Here is a 24,585-nt window from a genome sequence, read left to right as displayed (position 1 = left end):
TGGGTGTCTTAACTCATTTATCTTTCCACAGAGAATGTTTGCAAAGCTTTAGCATAGAAATGAAAAAGACATCTAAGTTTATAGGCTTTTGTCAACACAGCTGCTCAGCACCAGTTAATCATCAAGGATAATACATGTCCTTCTTGCAGTTTGGAATTATACCTGAAACCGAAATCTACTTATTTCCATGTAATCCTTCAACATTATTGCAACATTCATATATATATATATATATATATATATATATATATATATATATATATATATATATATATATATATATATATATACATATATATACATATATATATATATATATATATATATATATATATATATATATATATATATATATATATATACATACATATATATATATATATATATATATATATATATATATATATATATATATATATATATACACATATATATATATATATATATCCCCACCATAGCACAGAAACTGCACTTGTTAAAATTACAAATGACTTGCTTCTTTCTCCAGATCAAGGCTGCATCTCATTGCTATGAGTTCAACACCATAGATCATGATATACTCATAGATCGATTACAAAAATCAAGGGCAAAGAATTCCCAGTATTCATCTAAACCATCACTTTAAGATGGTTTAGATCCTACCTGTCCGATTGCTACCACTTTGTTTATTTAAATGGGGAGTCATCTCATTCATCACCAGTAAAATATGGAGTGCCACAAGGACCTGTCCAAGGTCCTCTGCTGTTTTCAATATACACGTTGCCCCTTTTTAATATTATTAGAAAATACAGGATTAGTTTCTACTGTTATGCTGATGATACTTAACTATATATCTCAACGAGACCAGATTAAACATCTAAATAATCTAAAGAGAAGTGTGTTAAAAATTTAAAAGATTGGATAACCAATATTTTTTCCTATGAAATTCAGATAAGACAGAGATATTACTTATTGGACCAAAAAAACATTACACAGAATCTTATAGATTACAATTTTCAACTAGACGGATGTACTGGTACATCCTCTACAGTCAAAAATTTGGGTGTTATATTAGACAGCAACTTATCTTTTGAAAACCATATTTCCCATGTTACAAAAACAGAATTCTTCCATATAAGAAACATTGCCAGGCTACGAAACATTCAAGTTTATTTGTATAGTGCTTTTTACAAAACAAATCGTTACAAAGCAACTTTACAGAAAATTATGTTTCTACAATATTTAGTAGTAGCTAGTAGTTTGTGCACATTTGACAGGATTTTAGAAAAACTAAAAAATAATAATAATACAAGACGTAGTCAGCTAGACGATGAACTATCAATATTATTAATTAAGTTATTATATGATTAAGTCACACATTTAGGAATAATTGTTAGTTAAACATGTTACCGGTTTCTGATGCAGAAAAGCTAGTTCATGCATTCATGACCTCGAGACTTTAATGTAATGCACTAAACTTATTGTAATGCACTGCTAGGTGGTTGCCCTGCATCTTCAATAAACAAGCTACAGGTCGTCCAAAATGCAGTGGCTAGAGTCCTTACCAGGTCAAGAAAATATGATCATATTACCCCAATTCTACAGTCTCTGCACTGGCTACCTATTAAGTTCTGTATCAGTTACAAATTATTATTACTTATCTATAAGGCCCTTAATGGTTTAGCTCTGCATACCCAACTAGTCTTCTACCACGCTACAATCCATCATGCTCCTAACATCATGAAACGCTGGACTTTTGGTAGGTCCTATTAGTGATGCCCGCGGGATGGGTTGGATAAAGAAATTGGCACTTTATTTGCGGGGCAGGTCATTAAAAACAAAATAAAAAAATCCATGTATGTTGCGTGCAATTCCCTATCGCCTATATAAAATATTTGGAATATCTATTTTCATATTTTATTAGGTTCTTTGATAAGGTTACAATACGAAGGCCAACATAGCAACGTAACTTGCATGATGTCCCTGATGCGCGGGTCATCTCATAACCCGGGTAACCCGCGGATCGGAGCAGGTAAAAAACACATCTCTTTGGCCAAGCATTCAAATAATGCATCTCATAATTTTAGACTGCAGTTGTAGCTGATCAAATGCACATTATTATTCTTTAGGTTGGGTTAAACTAATTAATTTTACTTGGTTGGAACAGCAGCTATGCTAATGATGTCTATTTATTTCTCCATTTTGCCACAGGATTTACATCCCGTGGTAACTAGGATTTACACAAGCTCCAGTCTGGATCCAGAACACCTGAGAAGAGATGATGCAAACCCCTCAGAGGACCCCAGATGATGCTAACTCTGAAACAACATACAGAACTACCAAATTTTTGCTATAAGTTTGATTGCATCATTTAATAATTGCTGTTAATAGTGTTCATCGTCAGTTTGATTACATCTTTAATTTATTTTATATATATATATATATATATATATATATATATATATTAGCTTAGGTCAGAATAAGACATCACTGCAAATCAGAAATTCTGTTTTGAAAAACATTTCTGATCTAAGCTGTTTGTGTCAAGGAAATGCTCTCAGATTCCAAAACACATTTCTGCTACACAGGTGATGGTGTGAGTTTTCCAAACAGATTTTCAATTGGCAAACCCAAGAAAGTCATCTCAAACATTAATAGGGTGCAAACAAACTTGGTAATTACCTCAAGCAAAAAAGAACTGTAAATTCCTGCAAACATTTAAACAGGTGGCACCTAGGTAAAGGAAACTTCTAAATAAATAAACAAAAGCGGGCCAAAACCATAACCTTGAGGAACCCCAACAACCACAGCCCTATAGACAGATTTTCTTGGCCCAACACAACACTAGGCAAGTCTTAACAGCTCTGCAAGAAACTGTCTAATCAGTCTGGGAGTTTTCCAGAGGACACAGACACATACTTACACACATACCTAGCTGAAAGTGCATGTGATATCATGAGTGTTTCTAACTTGCCTTAAGTGCTAATTTCGCTACTTAATAGATTGTAATGTTTTTCCTCATTAAATTAGCTTCATTCCAATGAGGGAAATACACTGCATATATATATATGCTTTTGTCTTGTTTTCCAATAAAATATCCAAACATAATCAAAACAAGCAAAACTCTGCAAGATAATACTTGGTTTTAGAAAATGTATCTTGAACTAATTGGTAATTCTCTTGAATTCAGTTTCCATATATTATAAAGGACTCCAAGGGCAATAAAATCAAGAATATGATCTTTCTGCATTGATTTTCAACCCGTTGCATTTGTACATATTAAATCCAGCTAACTTCTAACATTTAATGGTGTTTGAACAGGCCAAGCCCTATATGGGAAGGTGCGAGGTAAGCGACAAGAGGCTGGGATACTAATTATCCGAGCATTAATGTAGTCTGGGCTGATATGCAGGCCTGTGCACGCATAAGCTTCTATGCATGTAGCATCTGATCGCTGAACTCTTCAACACCTGCCCATGTGTGGCACACGCTCACACCTGCAGGGCACTGATGCAGATGTGTTCAAAGAAAAGTAGAAGAGGGGAGAAGATGATACCTGCAGGAATAAGTATAGGTTCTTGTTCTGGTTCTTCTCCTGTGCCATGTTCTCGCTCTTCTACGGCCACCTCCACTGTAGGATGACAATGCACACATAAACAGGTCAAATTAAAGTTCAATGCAGTACTTTACCTAGGAAACAGATACACTGGTTGCTCAGTGTTTCATATCTGGCTTCCAGTTCCAAATCTAATATCATTTGTTTGAACTTTTGATACCAGATGATATTTTATATATATATCTGATATTTTGTCATCTATTGCTATGAGACATTCTTCAAAACAGCCATTGTTTCAGCCATTTCCACAATGCTTTCACTAAATATATTTAGTTGCATGGGCCAATTTACAACACATGGAAATACAAATCAATATTTACCTATTTATAGTCTTACTAAAACATTTTAGTATGAGAAAAATGTGATGGAAGCTTATTTGAAAATTCTTGAGTGATGCACAAAAAAAAAAAACTAAAAACACTGAAGGTTTGTGAATTGATCCCTCGAAACAAACTATTTTAACTGATTCACTAAATGAATCACACTATTAAGCAGCAAAATTTTTGCTTCTGAATTTTTAGAAAGAGCACCAATGATCCTGAACTAAATCTATTGACACTTTAAACTGACAAATGTATCTTTACAAAACCTGATATCAAAATATCTATAATTTTTATAAACTTTTTTTAATGATGCAAAATAGAAATTGCTGATGAGTTTTGAACTATTTGAAACAATCTTAACTGATTTAGAGAAATCAATCGCACTGCCGAACAATTCTGAAATTAATCTCTAGGAAACTTGATGCAAAAATTAAAAATGAAACAATTAAAATAATCACAACATTCACAATGTTACAGAAAGATCACTGTAAATATATAGCTGTACCAGCAGACTAAAACCAAATCTGCTTGTAAATTATGATATATGCATTGAACCTGCATTGCATGGCATTCCAAATACAATTCTTCATTTAAATAAGTGCACCTGCAAATAAAATAATTATTCAGCCTTAAACATGCTACTGCGCTCTACCATATTGGCACTGGTGTCCCGCATAACCATTTTTGTGTCCCCCTCCCGATGTTGGTCCTCTGTAAAACAAGAAAGCCCCTTTGTTGTTGGTCCACTCGTTGGAAAGGAATGTGAAAGGATTTTTCTAACCCTCTGCCTCCCTCTTTCTTTTCTCTGTCAAAGGGCCCCGGACAAAAGCACTCTGTCATTTGGGGAGCCCTGTAATACACCATATACTGGTTTGTGTATGACCGTATGCATGTGTTTATATCATCTGCAACTGCAGCACCTGAACAGATGTTCCTACCAGAGCAGGTACACACACCTCAGTCTTTCTTGGTAGCAAAAACAGGGGTTTGATTCTTTGAATAAGGGCTTGTCTGGACACGGATAATTGCAAAGTACTGAAAACACTTTGATTCTCTTTGATGCACAAAGTGGATGAGGCTTTAATCTTGCCTGTGATATGAAAAAAAAAACATCAACCGGATGTCAAGTGGCAAGATATGAATCTCATCAACAGACCAAAACAACCCTATGAAAGCTCTGAAACGCATTACGGTGATTTAGGTTGGAGATGTGTTTGGCTGAAACATCTGCAGTCTTCTTCACATGTTCATGCCTGTGTTTATCCAAAAGTCCTACGCATTAACTTCTTAAAAGGACGGAAAAAACGTGTCTCTAATTATGCAAGGAGCATGACTTCATCCTAAAGTGTCTAGGAAGGGTAGCACCTGGTTCAAGATCACATGGCAAAAATATTGGCAAAAACTAGGTATAGGTTTACAAAGCTTGGGTCCTTAAATTGTGTAAAAAAGAGGATTTTGTCTACATGTCTAGGCCATAAATATGCAGGGAGGTCGTAGAACTTACTCTGTGGGCAGTGGCTGAAGGGCATCTGCTCGATCCGTGTGCCATTCCTACAGGCGGACACCTCCATCTGGCACTGGTTTTGGTAGATTTGGCCATCAGAACCACACACGGGCTCGCCATCATAGCCACAGTCACGATAACACGTACATCGCTCGTAGTGTTCTTCTTCTGGACAATCAAAAATGTTGTTGCACTGGCCACCTTGCACAAAGCCTTGAGTGGGAGAGTGAATGGGTCATTAAATATGAAGTATTTGAAATTAGAAGTATATATATATATATATATATATATATATATATATATATATATATATATTGGATGCGCGAAAGGAAACCGAGGCGGCAGAAAGCAGCATCCTATTTTTCTTCATTTTACAAAAGCACAAGATTTATTTTTATGGTGAACGTACACAAATACAACCAAACATTTTACAGTGTCGATTATCTGTATGACTAGAAGGAGTAGTTGTTTCAACTGTTCAATTGGAAAAAACTATTCAAGTGATTGCGCCTGGGCTGCACCCACACACAGTTAATCATTTTTAACTTGAAAATGCAGCCTGTTCATTACCATGATGAAATACAGTCAGCCAAACATATAGAAATAAACACACTGCTCATGTTAAATATGTAGTACAATCTGTGTTGTTAAGCGTTATCTCCATACAGCCGTGATGTTTTACCAAAAACATTTTGTTTTACGTGGATATTGGAACACGAGTGAACTACATGATAAATAATTTTTCATTCAAATACATCACGAATATGGAAGCATTTGGATTTGTGTCAAATAAGAGATCAAATGTAGGTTTCAGTTTCACCTTAGACTAAATTAATTAGTTTTGGCTTGTCATTTTATAGCCTATATTTTTCATTCTTGTTCTCCTCTGAATACTGTTGTTGTGGAGTGAGGGGAACAAAAATAGCATAGCTATGTTTATGATGTTTGTGAACGTTTCGAAGTGTCATTTTTTAATCAAATAATACAATTTGCGACCTTTTTGTCCCAAAAAGTGGACACCCAGTTCAGTAGCTGCTGAAAATCTGAATATGTGGTCAGTCAGAGTGATTTCGTGGTGTTTTTTCTCTCTCAAAAATGCAATCTTATTTTATATGCATAGCATATTTTAACCATGCGGCAGATTTTTTTTTTTTTATATTTCGATAAATTACTGAAGAAATTGTTTTTTTATTAAATGAATTTAATATGTTTAACTGATTGCATTAATCGGTCAAAGTTCTTACTGTCAGTTAACGGTTAACCGGTTGAAATGATACCTAATACTGACCTGTCCAGTGATTGCTGGAGCTTTCCACTTCATTGCATGTGGTGCCGTCACATAGTTCTCGTGCTAGTGGACTGCTCTCGCTCACGTTGTAGAAACGAGTGGCTTCAAATGCTGTATACACACACACACACACACACACACAAAATCAGTAAAATTGTCTTGTGCAAAATTAATGTGATTCAAAAAACACAAAGATTGGATAAAACTAAAAGTTATAACTTTATGAAAATTCAGAATTTGTGAGGCTCTTTTTTGATTCAGAAAAGAATCGTTGTTCATAAGAGTCATTTGCTCACAAACCGAACTACACTGGTACACTACTTGTAGGTTGTTAAGTGTAATCCGTAATCTCAACAGAAAAATGTGTTGTCCAAGTATTTTTTTTCACTGGATTATTCAAATAAAAGAACTGGTTATATTATGCTGCCTTCAAGTGTTCCTGGAAAGCTTGTACTAAAGAGTTATTACAATGTTAAATTCGGAAATTGGAAAAATAACACTGCAGTAGCCCAAACAGAACTATAATCAATTAAAATAATATTTTGTGAAATTATTCATTACCAAATACAACAAACTTACCTTCCACTATGTTTTAAACTCACCATAAGGACATTCATACACACATATCTAAAATTCAGAGTTTCTCCAATTGTACATACAGCTTTGTTTAGTCATTCATGGGCTGGGAGCTTGTAATCAAGGTATTTCTGACTCAACTTATAAAGCAACCAAGGTTGTATTGCCTTCTTGGTGATGATACCATGATAATACCCTGTTATTCTTTGAAATACCATGTAAATGCCATGGTATCATGGTACTGAAAGATTACCATATTCATATACCAGAGTACCACCAAAACCAATACTGCTGTAGTATGCTGCCACCACAATTGTCTTTTATATGGAGTAGGATGGTCCAGACTCACCTGGTTCATAATAGTCATAGACTTTCACTGGCACTGGAGCTGTTTTGCCAACAATATACTCCCTCACAGCATTGAAGGCCACACATGTCATACACTGACTTGGGATCTGTGGAAAAGACAAGATCCCAGCGGACTTTACAATGACAAATCCTTAATACACTCCCCTGACAGAACACCTGGAGATATATGAGATCTTAACCTCAAGTATTTTAAGGTTCAGCTCCCATGTTATGTAAAAGTGCTGCTAGGGCTACACATAGCTCTAGTAATGTGACATTAACTCACCTCGTCAAAGTAGAAGTGAACCTTTCGTCCGTCTACTTCATATCTCTTCAGCCCCACTCGCTTATCCATCAACAGCTGGGAACAGAATGATTACAAAGAGGATTATTTAGCACTGTGAACAATGCAACTTAAATGCTAAAATAAGCTCATATATAATTTAATTAATGGTTTTATATTTTAGTACAAGCACAATACACACGTGAACCATTTTTTTAATGTGGCTAATTTGGTTAGCCAGGTACGTTTTGGGTCTAAACCAAGATTTTTCATTTAGCATTTAGCTAACTCTGTTGAAGGGAGAAATGCAAGTTAAAGAGAAAGTCACTTTCTATGTAGGTAACAGTTGTATACAAGTAAACATCTGACTGATACACTTGACTAATGCAGGAATTTCTCTTCACCTTCGTACTGTATATCTGACTTTTCAAACCTGCTAGCTGTCACAACAATTCAACTAGCCTGCCAATGAACAATTTAATTCACTGCACATTTCATGAAATTGAACTGCTCAAACTTTTGCTCATGTCATACACTCAGTACACTTCCTTCCATGAGGTGTTTGAAGATATTTTTAATCAGGGTCTGTTTAGCACCCTAACATCCTATTTGTGTGTGTGTGTGTGAAAGAGAAAGGTGGTGAGTGCTCGGACACAGTTTATGAGAGGCCCAGTGTGAGCTGGCGCCACAAGGACACATTCGAACATAAACACACACAAACATACACAGTATGACTGCAGCCCCAAATAAATGACCAAGAGTGATTTGATTTGTCCAAAAGCCACAGCAAAGAGCATGATTTCAGGAAAAAACGCCTTGCTTGTTAGCGTTGCCAAAATAAAAAGTCTAAAAAAGGAATCTTGCTGCCTTAGGGACCAAAGATTGTTGTTGTAATTAGACATTTATAGCCTTATACATAAACAACACTGTTGACTTCACCGTTCGTTGTAAAAAATATTGATTTTCACTGTGGAATATATGAGAAGCAAACAATCTTCCAAGCATGTCCTCCCCCTTACTATGAATTAAAACAATGAGACATGACGGTGTAAGCAATCTCGCTTCCCATAGCGAAACAAGGAATGTGAACAGCCGGGGTCGAGCAATAAACATGGAGCCAGCCAGAGGTGGCTGTGTAAAGCCAGCTCGTTACTAGCTAATGGCGCTAATGAGACATATTCCACCACGGTGAGCTTCGGAGTCGGTTCACGTTATACAGCTCCCGTGATAGCGTAGGTTTACTAGCGTGGAGGACATGAGGCCTGGGACCTATAACATGACTAATGAGGGACAATCAGTTGACTGGGGACAGCGAAGGTGACCTAAACCAAACTCCATTTATCCACATACCCCCAGCTGGAGGGGGAGGTGGGGTTAATTGCCCCATACCCCCATAAGCATTTCCTGTTACAGGCCACTGTTGTGGACATTATGGGCCTCTGGATGGTCTGTAAGCCCAACTAGAGCTGCTTGACCTCTTGAGAATTAGGTCACGTATGTGGTGTGTGGTGGTGTTCTGAAATGAGGAGGCAAACTCCACATTTTTAAGATTTGTAAGTCAAATGTTAATCCATGTCCCAGTCACATTTTCTTGTTTAAATAAACATAACTTACACTATCAGAACTTAATATGTTCGTATGGAATCACGAAAATGTACTTCTGTTCCGCGTACAAAATATTGCATTCGTTCATTCGGAACAGACGTGCACCGTACCGAAAGCCCTGTACCGAAACAGTCCGGTATGAATACACGTACCATTACACCCCTATTACATACTCAAATATTCATACAGTAAAATATACTGTGGTTCATCAAATTTTAATGAAAAAGTTGCTGTAGCTGGCAACTTTTTTTTTATGCTGGCGAGGAAAGAGTTAAGGCCAAGTGTGAATCTCATCAAGTTAGTTTTTTAAAAACATTTTAAGGCTGAGACACACCAAGCCGACTTGAAAGAACTAGCCGCTACGAAAGCTGACGGTGTTGTTGCCTCACGTCGGCAGTGATTGGACCAAAAAGCTGCGCTCGAACACACCACACAGACTACAGCAGACGGCAAACTAACATGTGCATTCTGCGCATTTGTGAGAGGAATTAACTGTCTACATCAGAGGCTATCAATAGTACAGTATATATATATATATATATATATTCACCATTCAAAAGGAGAAACCGAAACAAAGATATTTGAGAACATAGATATGCGAAACATAAACAAAGCAGCGCTTGCTTAACATTTTGAATATTAGTAATGTTGATGACTTTAATCATTTTAAGTGTCTCATATTGTTAAGAAAACATTTGCGCATTATTGGGAAAGATTACGCAACATTTAAACAGCCTTCTGTCTGTACCGACTTCATTAACATGCTTGTTTTCATCACTTTCGCTTTAATTCTTACAGACTTGTTTACTAAACTGAACATCCAAGCAGAGCTCTCACTTGCGCAGACAGTCCCGACACCTTTTCAACATGTTGAATCGGGCAAACTGCTGCCGATGTGAGTTTGACGAGAGCCAACTAATGAAACACACCAAACAAACTAACCTGACTGTTGCTTGCTTGGTGTGTCCCGGCCTTTACATTTATTCCAAAATAATAACTCAAGGCAATAATATTTTAAACAATATATTTTATTTGTGAACTTATGTTCAGCTATTCTTTTTAATGGTTTCTTTACACTTTCAGCTATTTTTTAATTTTATGGGTCATCAGTCATCAAAGATCGGTAAATACTGGTCACAGAAGTGGAGATTTACTTTCAATTTCACCAAGCTGATTACTCACTAAAAACTCCCACAGATCATGTTTTTATGCCATCTCAAGTCTTATTTTGATGTAACAAAGTGGTTATATCCAAGTTGATGAGTTGTTTACTTTTTTTCCCCATTAATGCCATTATATTATTAATTCAGACTGAATTGTGAATGTGGAACAAGCATAAACACAAGAGGCGGGATTTATCACATGAACCAATCACAGCCGAGCATAACCAGTCATGTCCAGTCACATCACGATGAAAGCACTTCCTCCTCTCACATGACTTTATCCCATTCATTCTCATTTACCCCCCCAACAAACTCACGGCATGCTTCAGGGGGTCTGTTAAAACTCTGTGGGCTCATGGAAGACAAGAGAGACACGGACTCCTGCTGTAACTTAGGTGTCGCTGTTGGACATTTAGATACCTTTTAATGCTATATTTCGTAATATTTGCGCTGTTTTATTTCTCACCCAATATTTTGAATAGACACAGCCTCCCTTGTCTTCTTGGAGGAAATGCCCCTGATATATTATATAAAATGCATTTCATACATAATTTCATGTTTTTATTTTATTTGAGACAATAAAAATAAGAACGAGTGTTGAGTGTTCTGTGTGTGTTTATGTTTATGTGTGTGTTCGTGAGAGAGTGAAGAGACTGATAAATTCCACATCATATTGCCTCCTTTGAAATGGCCTCCAGATGTAAACTCTGTTCATCTGCCAAGAGGACACATGCTGAGAAGTAGACAAGGAACGAGCGAGAGAGATGCACTGGCCTATTATAGAGACACCTTGTCAATCTTGTGTCTGCTTTGAATGTTGTAAACTGTGAATGGTGCAAACAATGGCAAGTTCTAGGAGAGAGAGAATACACAAAAAAGGGCAATCTCACCCTCTCCAAACTCTCGATATCTGCACGGAAGCCAGACAAAAGAGGGACTTCTAAGACAGCCATATTGGATGAGCCAGCATGCAGCCACCTGAGGAGGTACATTTGGAGTTAGAGTTATTCATTCATATCAAACAAGATCAAGTGAATTACGCCTAAAAATGCATCAAATCCTTTTGATGATGTTGTTACCTGGTGCAAACCTCTAAAGTAACGCGGTAGTCCAGGTGGTCTTGGTGGGCCGCAGGGTCTTCATCATCTACAGGAGCTCTTCGTTTGCGGCTCAGCTCAGATCGATTATCAGCACGAGAACGGGACCGAGGAGACATGTGTCGTGACGATGGATGGATGTGATGTTCCTGTCTGGGTTCCTTGAGATCGATTTTAAGCTGAAAGGCAGGCTTAGCCACCGGATCAGGAACATTGTAGGATACATCAATCTAAAGATGGAGAGAAGGACATAATTGATACTTTGAGGTCAGAGCACCATGGCTTTATCTAGTACCCTATTACAAAGAAATATTAAAGCAGATACAAATAAATAAATATTAAACAGATTTTTTTTGTCCATTTAATTGCCTACCAGGAGTAAACTGTACCACTTGTCACATAAAAATGTAAGTTTTGATTTATGTCCTTATGCACAAATCATGCTAATTACATGGCAAAATGTAGTATTTGGTGTAAGGGGTTTTGTTAAAAACGATTTGTTTGCGCAAAGATGCAAGATTCTTAAAATTTGCATTTCTTTCTCCAAACAACCAATGAACAGAACGTTCTAGGTCAAGGTGCTGACATGGTTCTGGTTGTTTTCGTGGCTCAGAATGGGTCTATTGTTTCTGAGGGACATCTTACCCAAAAAAATTACACTAGACCATCCTATCTAGGGGGTAGATTACAGGAGAAAGAACATACCCCTGGCACAAAATTGCTTAAGTTTTACCAGATCTTTCCATTCTAAAGGCAAGAATGTGAACATTAGTACTGAATTTCCCCTGGAAAGAGAGCTGGCTGTCCAAAGAGGGATTCGCCTCTAGATGAGGAGGAGGAGGAGGAGGAAGAGTACAATTGTTTATCCATGGAGAGAATGTGGGATTATGTTTGCCAGAAACCAATAGTACCTGCATTAGACAGCAGCCTTCTCCTTTAGCGCTGACAAACAGTCCTGTTGGAATGCTGGGTATCTGAACAAAGCGCGAGAGAATGCAAGACTTATCAATCAGATTAACTGTGCAAGTATAAGCAAATACATTAACCGCCTGGCCCCCGTCCAACATCCAAATTACACGCATTTAAACTGACACTGCTAATCACAAGATGGAGTGATGTGCCAAGCAGATGCTGAAAGGAGGGGCGTATCAAGTTCAGGCCCTCACTGAAAATACCTCTCCGACAGTAGAATGTAAAAATGTCAATAGCATTAGGGGGTGATTTGCTATTTTACCACGGCTTTTTGCAGAATCTTCTTATTGTCCCACTGGAGCTCAAATGTTTCTTGGAAATCCAGATTAGTGGACGCCAGAGATATGGTGAGATTGACCCCACCCACGTATGACAGGATGGCATATTCAGACAAGGCTTGCAATGCCACACAAGTATCCTGTTTTTAAAAAAAAATACAGAAGAAAATAACTTTTAGCCTATGCTTTATCTAATGTACTCTACTTACTGTATCCACCTTATTTTTAACAATAGAGCAGTCGTATGTATTTTTAATGTATGATTTTTTTGTTGTCATCCACTTTCCACTTTTTAAGCAGTACAAAAGCAGTCCGTTGCTGTATGAAGCTGCGTTATCCCAATGATCGTCAGTGTTAGTAACTAGTCAGAGTAGTAATTTTACTTTGTGCAGTAACTAGTAGTGTAATGAATTACTCATAAGATTTCAGCAATAATATTACAGTTGCCATCCATAAAACAGCTAGTTTCTCTTGATGCCCCAACCCCTACTGATTTGAAGTCCATCCATCCAATAATTGCAAGATTTATTTTCATAATTTCCAAGACTTGCAGAGCCACATGAAGTCACCAGGGGTGCGTTTCCCAAAACCATAGTTGCTAACGAAGTTATCAATGTTACAATGTAATTTCCCATTAACAGGTTCGCAACAATGGTTTTGGGAAACGCACCCCAGGGCAGCATGCAAGCTCCAAAAAAAAAAAAAAAAAAGGCTCACATATTGAATCTGGGAAATGGTGGGAAACAGGATTTTTGATTCTTAGCAAATGTAATATGTTGTGTGTGGGGCAGACAGAAAATTTGCATTCTTCATTACATTAAGTAAATATAGTATACAAGTATAACATGAATCTTATATTCACAATAAATCAAGGACTGAAGAACGTAACACAGATTTGTCACCTGAGTTGAGGAAAAACCACCAAGGGCATTCCTTTGTTGCGACAACCATTTAACTACAGGTAGAGCTGATGCCACATCACCCAGAAGTGTGTAGGTGAGTAGACCATAAGCGGTCATCTCAACTTCAGCCGAAACAACTAATAAAGCAGAAAAAAAGTTTAATAGATTGAATATTGTTGGCAAGTTGATTAACTGATTGATGATTGATGGATACCTGATTGGGACAGGCCATCGCTGAAGCCCATGAACGTGTCTTCATCAGTTACAGTGCTGCCAGTAAGACTCCAATGAGTGAAGCCATCTGCAAAGACAGTTGAACATTTGGGATCAAGAACATGCTAAGCTCAACCAACAACTGTATTTTAATACACACTAATAAAAGTACCTTGGGTGATGGCCATGTGGTTAAGTCGCCGCAGAGCCAATGGAGCATAGGGACTACGGAGTAATGTAAGTGCATACGCGGACAGTGCAGTAGTATATGGGTCATCAGCAGAGTATGTGTTGCTCTCCAAAAACGCTTTAGCTTTAGCCACAGCAACCTTCTCCTCCTGAATATAAAAACATTCAGAGCAGAATAAGGAGAATTAATTGTTTAATAAATGTATTCGAACCTACTTCTAAGGTGTTGCTAACGTGTAGCATGTAAGCTTTTACACAGCTAGCAGGTGTTTCTTGTGCTAAAGTTCAAATACCTTCACTACCAATCCATTCCAATCCTTCAGCTTTTCCTTCCTAAGAAACATACAACCTCCCTAATGATCTTTCATCTGTTTAGCATCAACGGACTGACTTTTATCTGTACCATATGTCCTTTTTCTCATGGAACCTGGACGCTAGCCCTGAGCAGCCATGCACGCTAATCTGACTGGTATTCTTTTCATCAAGTCGATTTGAGAGTGAAAGTAGTGAATCTTTGAAGTGACTCATTTTGCCTGTATTCTGAAACCTGCAATGCTACACATTACCAAAGTGACACATCAGAGAGCAGGTGGGCAAGACTTAACCAAGCTAGGTTTAGCGGGAATTAGTGGGTGCTGTTTTGTTAATGAAATCACAGATTGTACAAATGACTGAACCTATTCATTTTAGGGCTGTCAAACAGTTCAGTTATTTAAATCAAGATCAGCTTTAAGTCTAACTCCAATCACTTATAATATCAAACCAAAAATACTTTAATAACATGTTAACTTTGACAGCCCTAATTATGCACTTTTAATGGCAATGTACTGCATGCATTAGCTGGCCAATGTATAGAATCGTGACTTGGTCTTCATGTGGTTTTAATAGCATTGTCAAATCTCTTAAGTTTGAAGAAAGGAATGTAGGCAGGGTGAAGATTTCAAAAGAATTCCATTGTCTCTGCATGTTCTTATCATAAATCTTTAGATTTAGACAGCAAGCTTCCATATTAGATTACCTATCACAAGGCTGAAAGAAATACTGTTGATTCTTTGCCAGAACATCCATCATCTCACAAACAGGAATGCCCTCTTAACACGGATCCCAGAAATTTGTGCGAAAAGAGACTTCGCTGCTTAATGAGACACAGGGTAAACAAGATGTGGAAGATGTGGTAGATCTCTCACCTCGGTTGTAATCCCAGTTTCCATAAGAGCTGCCACCACATACGCAGTCAAGGAGATCTTTCCATGAATCCCACCCTTAAAAGGAATTGGACAGAGCAACTTTCATCAAGGTGATGAGAAATAACACCTCTATTACCTCTTCCATACTTTGATCAGAACTTGTAAAGCTAAGGATTTTTCTAGGACTTCGAAAAGGATCAAGTGTAAACGTTTTTTGGTCTAAGCTATCCTTATTGTAGAAACGTATGTCTAAACCATCACAAATGAAATGGAGCTTTCCCAGTTCACCCACCTCACTCAAATTTCAGAGATACTCCAAACTGCTCAGTATTAAACAAAAAGAAGGTCTCCATTTAAGTACCTGCAGGTCTTTATTGAGGATCCGACCCACTGCTGGGAATGATCCTTCCTCCTTTTGATGAGTGATCAGCCAGGATTTGGCAGCACGTAGTTCTTCAGGATCAATGAAGATGAAGCCACGTGATTGAGCAAATGATTTCAGTACGAATGCAGTCAACCTGGAGGACCAAGAGGTAACAGATGCCAACACTGATGTCTTATGCTGTGAGTCCATTATAGACAACTTGTAAAGGATTTTAAATCAGTCTTGGAAAGTCTGTCAAACATACGCAAAATCTTGCCTGGATGTCAAGCTGTGTAATATAGTGTGATTGCGAACAAAGTAGATTTTCTTGGAGAATGCCAAATCAAGTATGTTCCAGCATTCAAAGTATGGCTTCCCATTGAGGATGGACTTTGACAGATGTAAGAAACAGCTAATGGAAATGCTGAGTGACTTTGTCTTGTAAATGCTTTCACCTCTGTGAGTCAACTGTACCAGGGCTCTACAAACATGCAAACCATGTGCTAATTTGTTGTAACCGCTACATGGCATGTCATGACGACATTCCTCAAAGCGGCCAGATGATGATACAAGTGACTTCACTTAAAATAAAAGGTCAATAAAAAAACAATCATGGAGTTTTTTTTGCTGCATGTGCTTTAGGGATGTCAAAACAAACAGCCAAGCAACACTACAGAGTCCTTGCAGGCCTGGCCTTGAATGTTATGTTCCCCAAGAGAGATAGTAAGACAGGAGCATTGAGCCTACAGGAATTTTTATAATGTTAAAGTAATATGTATCAGAGACTTTAGCTGCCTGACTTAGGGGAAAGGTTCTAGTAAATGTTTGGATGATATAAAGAGCAGCAAAGTGAAGGGGACACCCCTGACTCTTAGGTTGGCTTGCGCAAGACGTTCAGTCAGAGGGTTGCAAGGTGCCTTTCTCACAATATAACCCTTGTAAGAAGTCGCCTTACCTAATGCTTTGGAATGCTTAGAAACCTCCGCCAGGACTCTCAAGGCAAACAGGGCTCTTAAAATGATCCCAAAACATCTGTGGTGAACCACTCCAAGCATGCATAAACTTGAGGTGAAGAGCTACTAACCTTAAGCATATAATTTTTCAATGTGGTTTTAAGGCACCCCAACAACAGAATTGGACCTGCATTGTGTTAATCTGGTTTTCTTCCTCCACGTCTAGAGCATTTGTTGTTGATCCCAGCAGCCTAGATCCCTATCATATTTAACCCAATATATTTAACATTTCACAAAAAGTAGTTCACTGAAGAATGTCAAGCAGGTTTGAATCTACTTTTTTAGTTTTAGGTGAACTAAAGGAAAACTAATTCTGCAGCAACTTTACAGGAGTTTGTGGGATTGCTGGAGGGTGTAGGGTAGATTACTGCCGCATGTGGCTCACATTGGATCCAGACATGCCGATGCCAGCGAGTGATGCCAGAAGATGGGTTGCCAGATCTGGTCCAAGGTCTAAACATCTTTCCTCCACTTTCGAAGGCATCCTCACACATTACGAAACTCTGCTAAAGCTGCACCAACCTTCCAGGCATTTATAAATAAAAGTTTCCACTGTGTTCCTGAACATTAGCTGCTCTTTCCACTGAAGAAGATTAGGTTTGAAGGCCTTGGCATTACTCGGGCACCAAGGCGCTGATGGGGACATTAAATACTTGCTGCACCATTATGGCCAATCTTTTCATTAGGAACCACAATTTCCTGTCCTATCATTCAGCCCAAGCTGGGACATATTAACCCAGCTCTGGAGCTGCTGTTCACCTGGCAATAAATGATCAGTGCTAATAGCTGAAACTGGACCAGAAACAAAAGCAGGGTTGTTTCGGACTTCTATGCATTCTTAGACGAATGTACAATCTGGGAGAGGGTTTGACATACCTACTGGACCAAGTCCTAGCAGCTTTAAAATGGAATTCCCCATCAACTACCCAATGCAGCATTCTTAGTGGTGTCAAGGTTTCTCAATTCATTCTTGTTTCTCACCTGTGCTTAACTGTGCAAACATTTTCTCCACTCACATTCTCTCTGCCAATGTAGCATTGCCCTTTCCAGAAACAGCAAAAACCAAGGACAAGATAAACATTAGCCTGCCGTCTAGTTGACTACTTTTCAGGATGACTGGTTAATAACTAGTTAAAATGAGTAGTCATGCAAGTTTATACAGGAATGAGGGGTGGCAGGGATTAAGTATGCACCCTACTTTTTGTGATTCCAACAGCCAAGGCTAACTTCATTTTCCTGTAACTCCAGTCTGTCCAGTGGCGGAAAAGGCAATATAGTGGGAGTAGGGGTCTGTTGACCTCACAGAGGGCATAGTTAATGATGGCTGTTCTGAACCACGGGAAGAAATCCCCCAAAACAACCAATAAATCTGTACTCCAGTGACTGGATTCAGGGAGCTTATTAGTAGTTCGTTAATAAGGCTCCAGGGTACAGTCAGTTTGGCATTTTACAATCCATGGCTCTATTAAAAGTCAGACAACCATGCTTAAATAAATGAATCATTTCAAATATTTTCGTGCTAAACAAATATATATCATGGGGACAACATTTTTCTTTGGGTTTTCTTAGGGAACACAAACACCACATGCTTTCAATATGAGGTTTAGCTTCTATAATAAATCAAACAGAGCAGAAGGGTGTGTCAATATATGAAGAGATTTGTAGAAAAATAATGAAACGTGGATGTTTGTGAAGTTCACCTTTCTCTGACTGGAGATGGGGGGTTAAATAAAGGCCATACTAGAAACTAAAATATGGTTTACGCTATTGTAATTAAAGCCAACTTCTTAGCAGACACAGCATGTACAGACTTCACACAGTAGAGGCTTACCACATGCTTCCGGAGGAATCTCTTTCCCCAAAGGCACTGTAGGAACCATCCTGCCTCTTGTATGTCAGTTGCCTCTGATAACCTGCCAGGTACATTAGAAGACCCAAGGCATTGTTTGCAGTGCTTTCATACAGACCTTCAATCACTTTAAAATCATTCTTCAGAAGATTAATAATCAGGACGACACATTTAAGAATGAAAACATGTCTTGTCTTGTACCTTGCAGTAGGTAGTCAGTGGCCTCTGCCTCCACATCTGAGCTGAGCTGATGGGTTTTCTGAAGGTACTTGAGAACAAAGACGTTGGGAGCGAAGTGGATCATGTTCTGCTCCCCACATCCAAACGGGAGTCTGAGGAGCTTGTCGAGATTTTTGAGAGTAGGCCCCATAACATCACCTGGGCCACAAAAGACTGTCACAATAGCAACTGCATGTCTAAATTAAAGACACTTTAAGGTGAATTAGTTGCTTGTTCTGCTGGGTGACTAGTGGCTACACTAGAAATTCATCCTCACCAATCATGGCGGCGGTGGCTCTCTCTGAGCCTGGAACCACATTGTGGGGGACTCCCAGAGTGAAGGCCTCATTGTGGTTCTCATCTGCATCTTCTTTGCGCCAGATCCTAAACTCACCTACAGAACCCCAGCCAGTGGAGAAACCAATATGCCGCACCTGAGCAGGGAGTGGTCCAGCCCACTGCAGAATCAGGGTCTCGCTGGATGGCTCTAGGCCATGCCCCACCTATCACCAGAAAGATTATGTAACCATAAAACCAGACTAAAGTGATAAACTGGTATACAGCTAGGCCAAGATATTTTGTCTGGTCTTTTTTAAATTGTTTTTAAATAGTTTCAGGTACTTTTCAAGTGGTCCATCTGGAAAACCAGATAAATACAGTGAAGAATCGAAACTGAGAAGCACGGTGAAGGTGTTTTTTATTTGATATATAAAGGCCTCTTTCCAAATATTTATTTTTCGGAAACACCCTTTGAAAATTATGAACTGATCCATGCATGACATGGCGGAGATAGGCATGCACTCATTCAGAGTAAAACCAAGCATGACACACTTTAATTCAATAACAACATGGAAACCAATTAAGTTCTACTCAAAAAGCAGTTTGATGAATACTGCATTTAACAGGCACAGGGTGCTCATAAAAAACAATTGCCAAGTCTTGGCAAAAGCTACCCACATCACCTTAAGCCTACATAGACCAAGTTTGAAATCTCACATTAATAGACAGTCTCCCTATATAATCAAGATTTGTTATTATATTAGACATGTACAATGGAACATGACTCAACATCCAACAATGAAAATAGGTCCCTTTCAAAACAAATCTAGCCCCGTCTATATGCAATTTACCAGTGCAACAGAGTAGAGGTGCTGGATGTGAATAATTCTGTGCCAGTGAGAGCTACTCAATGATAATAAATCACTGGGTCTTTGCAATGGTATTAGCCAGTAGAATATGACCTCATTAGAGTGGGGAGCAACAAACTAAACATAGCGACTACTAACACAACTACCGTATTTTCCGGACGATAAGTCGCACTTTTTTTCATAGTTTGGCTGGTCCTACGACTTATTGTCAGGTGCGACTTATTTATCTAAATTAATTAGACATGAACCGAGAGAAATAAACTAACAGAAAACTGTCTACATCTGCGAGAGGGCGCTCTACGCTGCCAGAGATGCTGCTCTTCTGTAGTCTACACTAAGCTGCATATAGCGCCCTCTCGTGGCTGTAGACGGTAATGTTTTCTCATGGTTCTTGGTTATAAATAAATGCGACTTATAGTCCAGTGCGACTTATATATGTTTTTTTCCTCGTCATGGCGTATTTTTGGACTTATGCGACTGATACTCAGGTGCGACTTATAGTCCGAAAAATACGGTAATTTACTAGAGGCAGAGACAAAAAATGTATTGCCCCATTCTAATTAGAAAATGTTTAATTAATTGATTTTAAAAATATGTTTGAGTGAATGACTCAATGACTCACTTAAAAATACTTCACTTGTTCCGTTGCTAAAAAAAAAAAATCAGAATTTTTTAAATAAATCTCTTGAATGAATGAATCAATGACAAAAAATTGTAACAATCGTCTATCACCACCTCTTGTTGAAACAATGTAATAAATATTGTAATCCACAAATTTTATTTGAAACACCAATTTGAAGCAAAATTTGCTTTCAAAGGATGATATTTTCCACTTTAATCGCAACCATAGACATCTGTATTTATATCCAAACTATAAACTATTATCCAAATACATCTGTGATAATATTAATGACTGTAAGATAATAATGTGTGGTTGAAAAGACTGCTTGTGAAGCGGTTTCATATCCAAACATGATAACTGCTCTCTCTGTGATAGTGGCAGTGCGAACACTGATTTGAATGTTCTGATATGACTTTGTGAATGTTTTATTAGACACAGATGAATCATTGTCATTTAGAAATAAGATTGTGTGGGTTTTTGAATCGAGATCACAATTTTTTAATGATTTATCATGTAGATCTAACTTGTGGTCTTAAAATTGTATGAATCATATTACATCCTATAGTTTGACCTAAACTCCCATCCTGAAATGCCATCTATATTTTAGGGTGTACTCACACTAGGGATGGTTGCCTTGAACCAAGTCCTAACGCGATTGTGCCCCCTCCCCACTCCACCGCTGGCCTGCACTCACATTGCACTTTACTTTCCAGGCCGGAGCACTCTTTATGTTGCCTTCAAGTGCTATTGGAATTATCATAAATACTAGTTTACCAATTAAACATTGGATATGAACGAAGTCTCAAGTCGTATTTACTTCTGGGAAACACAGAGATTTATTTGATACTCGAGTATCCGAGTTAGGCGGGCCATAAACTTTAAACATGGGGAGGGGACAATTGCTGTCAATGCTATTCTTTATTATTTTTTTTTAAACAACAACAACTACATTACTTTGTCCTGTCGTTAAAGTGGTGCCTATTTATATATGAACAATCATTTTAAGCATATTGTATGCATAATAAAGTTAAATAAGCAAGTATTTAACCAAAATTCCAGAATTGCGAGCAAGCTGACTATCTAGCGCGGTGAAAGTTTATGGTTATCAACCAATGGAATATAACATTTTATTCTTTCTGACAACAAATCATTTCAATGCAACAAGCTTCATAACTGGGAAACTTCACAGTGCATTCCATCGTTTTCTCAACTTTATGGTTAAAGTTATTCGTTTGTAAGTCGCTTTGGATAAAAGCAGCTGCTAAATGACTAAATGTAAATGTTTATTATTTTGAGTCATTTGGGACTCTTTGGGGCTTTTCCATCTCACAATATACTGCAGATATATCAAGTTCCTGCTCACGCTACACGTTTACCACACCCAAGCCCAACTGAACTGTGCTCTGGCTGGCCCAGCTCTTCCAACAGAGCCAGGGATGGCTAAACAAACTGCATGGTATGGAGTGATCACACTAGTCAAACAAACTTGTTTGTGTGCACCATTAGCTATGAAATCAAAAACTGCATCTCCTAATGTTTTCAAGTCTAACATACCTGCACTCCCCCTCCTCTCCAGCTGATCCAAAAGCTTCGGAACTCATCCCAGGATAGGATTCCTGGCGTTGGGGCACTGGCTACAGGCTCTCCCATCTTACCCCGTGAGATCCAGGAGCGTGAGTTTTGCCGCCCACCCAAGACAATTTCAACCATTTCGGTGCCGTCATGTGCACTGGGCGAGAGGGCAATGTGGGCGTCGTTATGACTTTTGATGGCCACTTGTATGTGCGTGACTTTCGCTGGCTTCTTGACGTATTGATACTCATATTTGTTGGGTGTGGAGATATGGATTCGTTCTGCAAAATGTCAAAGAAGAAATATTGGAGAATAAACTCCACACTCTTTCGATTCTAACGTGAAACTAGCAATTATTACTATCATTATGAACAAATTAGAGAACTATTAAACAACAGGAAAGACCTTACCATTTGGACAGAAAAAGACGCTGTATGTGTACTCTCTAGGTAAACCTTCAGGCTATAGAAAAAGCAAGAACAAGGGATGTTTAAGCAAACGAAATGCTAAAGAACACACTCTTTGCTCCAGGCAAATCACACAAATCCTCTACACATTTTTTAAAGGATTACTTCACTTCCAGAATACAAAAAAATCCTGATAATTTACTAACTCCCATGTCATCCAAGATGTTCATTTCTTTATTACTTCAGTCAAAAAGAAATTAAGATTTCTGAGGAAAACATTACAGGATTTTTCTCCATATAGTAGACTTCAATGGTGGCCAACGGGTCGAAGGTCCAAATTGCAGTTTCAATGCAGCTTCAAAGGGCTCTACATGATACCCATTGATTAATAAGGGTCTTACCTAGTAAAACGATCAGTCATTTTCTAAAGAAAATAAAAATGGATGTGAACTTTTCCTTTAACTTTGTAGCAATCACATCCTCTGGTGTGAAACACAGCAACAACTGATTCCCAGTGCTTACTATACAGTGCTCAGCCAATCAACCGGTACTTTAAAAAACGATTAAGTTACATAATACACCAGTTTACAACACAATATATAGCAACAGTAAGATCTAGGGTTCCCACCTCTACCAGTACACTCCTGCGCACATAGTCCATTCCCGCAGGGCTTCTCCGGTCCTCCTGTTCCTCACCCACTTTGCCTGCTTTGTTGGACTGCAGCCCATCGGAGCAGCAACTTGGCTCACTGTAGGCCACGGCGCGAGCTGCCATGGAAACAAATATGAGAAATGACAGATCACAACTGACCGACGCCGAAAATGATTTATTTGCATTGTGGGGAAGAGTTGGTGTTTGGAAAAGTATACATGTAAAAGTGCACACATGGGAGACTTCTGGCAGCAAACCCTGTAATGTCTTCCGAGACCCTGATGGCCTGGGGATAATAGGATACACACATGGCTTCGCAGCAGAATGGCTGCTTGCCAGCAAAGCCCCTTTGTATGTGTGTAGTGAGAAGGAAGGACTTGGAGCCGGGGGGACTAGGACAGAGCCATGGGGGGCCCATTGGCCAGCACTGACCTGCAAATTCATTGACATGCCACAGAGATGCATAGAAAAGGCCCCCACTTCTATGCCCTTATGTACTTTTCCATGTCTGGTAGCTTAAAAAGAACATCGTTGTTGTCCAGCATGGATCATTAGATAAGTCAATGACAAGGGTTTCATTTGGCTGCTGTGCTTTGCTAAGGCCAGAATGGCAGTGCATTTAAGAAACTGCAGGCTGAAAAAGTCAAAGAGTCAAAATATTCGATAATGATTGATTAATATTCCCAAGAATGTTTGCAATGTCTTGTTGTAATAATCATTCTGTAAACAACAGTGAGAACAAACACACAATTCTTGTCATACATGAAGCAAGCAGAAGATTTATAAACTACCAGGCAACTCAATTTGTTTCTCATGATCCTAAAAACATTGTGATCCAAGTGTCCAGCATACAGGTTAACTCCTTCAATACGGTTTAAAAAGTATCCCAAGATGCACCTCGTCAGGTTTTTATGATTTATAATACTGCTTCTGTGAAATATTTGGTTTACCTATTGATTAAGTATTCAATGGACTAACCTGTGATGTTGGCAGATATCAGATCAGAGAAGAGCAGTACTATATAAGTGGGCGTGGCCTCCCCAGGCGCCACACACTTTTTCCGGGTAAGATGGTGTTTTCCTGGGTGACCCACAAACTTGATCCCTTTGGGCACTGACACTTTCACATGGACCTAAGGAGAATGAGTGTAAAAATAAATAATGGAGTTTCTCCGTATCACACAAACACATGCGCTCCGCATTTTCAAACTTATAAT

At 38.5% G+C, this 24,585-nt stretch overlaps 1 protein-coding gene across 2 annotated transcripts in view; it reads right to left on the bottom strand.

Annotated features, from left to right (window-relative positions):
- The window catches only part of cpamd8 (C3 and PZP like alpha-2-macroglobulin domain containing 8), a 40,709-nt gene that overhangs the window by 1,821 nt on the left and 14,303 nt on the right, over positions 1-24,585 (bottom strand). For both annotated transcript variants that reach the window (XM_052590940.1, XM_052590941.1), the window contains exons 21-41: positions 24,348-24,501; positions 23,346-23,485; positions 22,721-22,772; positions 22,293-22,591; positions 19,246-19,471; positions 18,951-19,127; positions 18,732-18,813; positions 15,885-16,041; positions 15,524-15,598; positions 14,320-14,485; positions 14,149-14,235; positions 13,935-14,071; positions 13,017-13,172; positions 12,694-12,756; positions 11,765-12,012; positions 11,576-11,663; positions 7,921-7,995; positions 7,636-7,741; positions 6,711-6,821; positions 5,423-5,635; positions 3,536-3,610 (exon numbers count right to left, since the gene is read on the bottom strand). In XM_052590940.1, coding sequence (XP_052446900.1) covers positions 3,536-3,610; positions 5,423-5,635; positions 6,711-6,821; positions 7,636-7,741; positions 7,921-7,995; positions 11,576-11,663; positions 11,765-12,012; positions 12,694-12,756; positions 13,017-13,172; positions 13,935-14,071; positions 14,149-14,235; positions 14,320-14,485; positions 15,524-15,598; positions 15,885-16,041; positions 18,732-18,813; positions 18,951-19,127; positions 19,246-19,471; positions 22,293-22,591; positions 22,721-22,772; positions 23,346-23,485; positions 24,348-24,501 — 2,887 coding nt within the window. The remainder of the gene's footprint in view (positions 1-3,535; positions 3,611-5,422; positions 5,636-6,710; positions 6,822-7,635; positions 7,742-7,920; positions 7,996-11,575; positions 11,664-11,764; positions 12,013-12,693; positions 12,757-13,016; positions 13,173-13,934; positions 14,072-14,148; positions 14,236-14,319; positions 14,486-15,523; positions 15,599-15,884; positions 16,042-18,731; positions 18,814-18,950; positions 19,128-19,245; positions 19,472-22,292; positions 22,592-22,720; positions 22,773-23,345; positions 23,486-24,347; positions 24,502-24,585) is intronic.

Source organism: Carassius gibelio, chromosome B22, assembly GCF_023724105.1.
Source record: "Carassius gibelio isolate Cgi1373 ecotype wild population from Czech Republic chromosome B22, carGib1.2-hapl.c, whole genome shotgun sequence".
Lineage (NCBI taxonomy): Eukaryota > Metazoa > Chordata > Actinopteri > Cypriniformes > Cyprinidae > Carassius > Carassius gibelio.
Note: the sequence above shows the minus strand (reverse complement) of the source record. Positions and strands in the feature narration are given on the sequence as shown.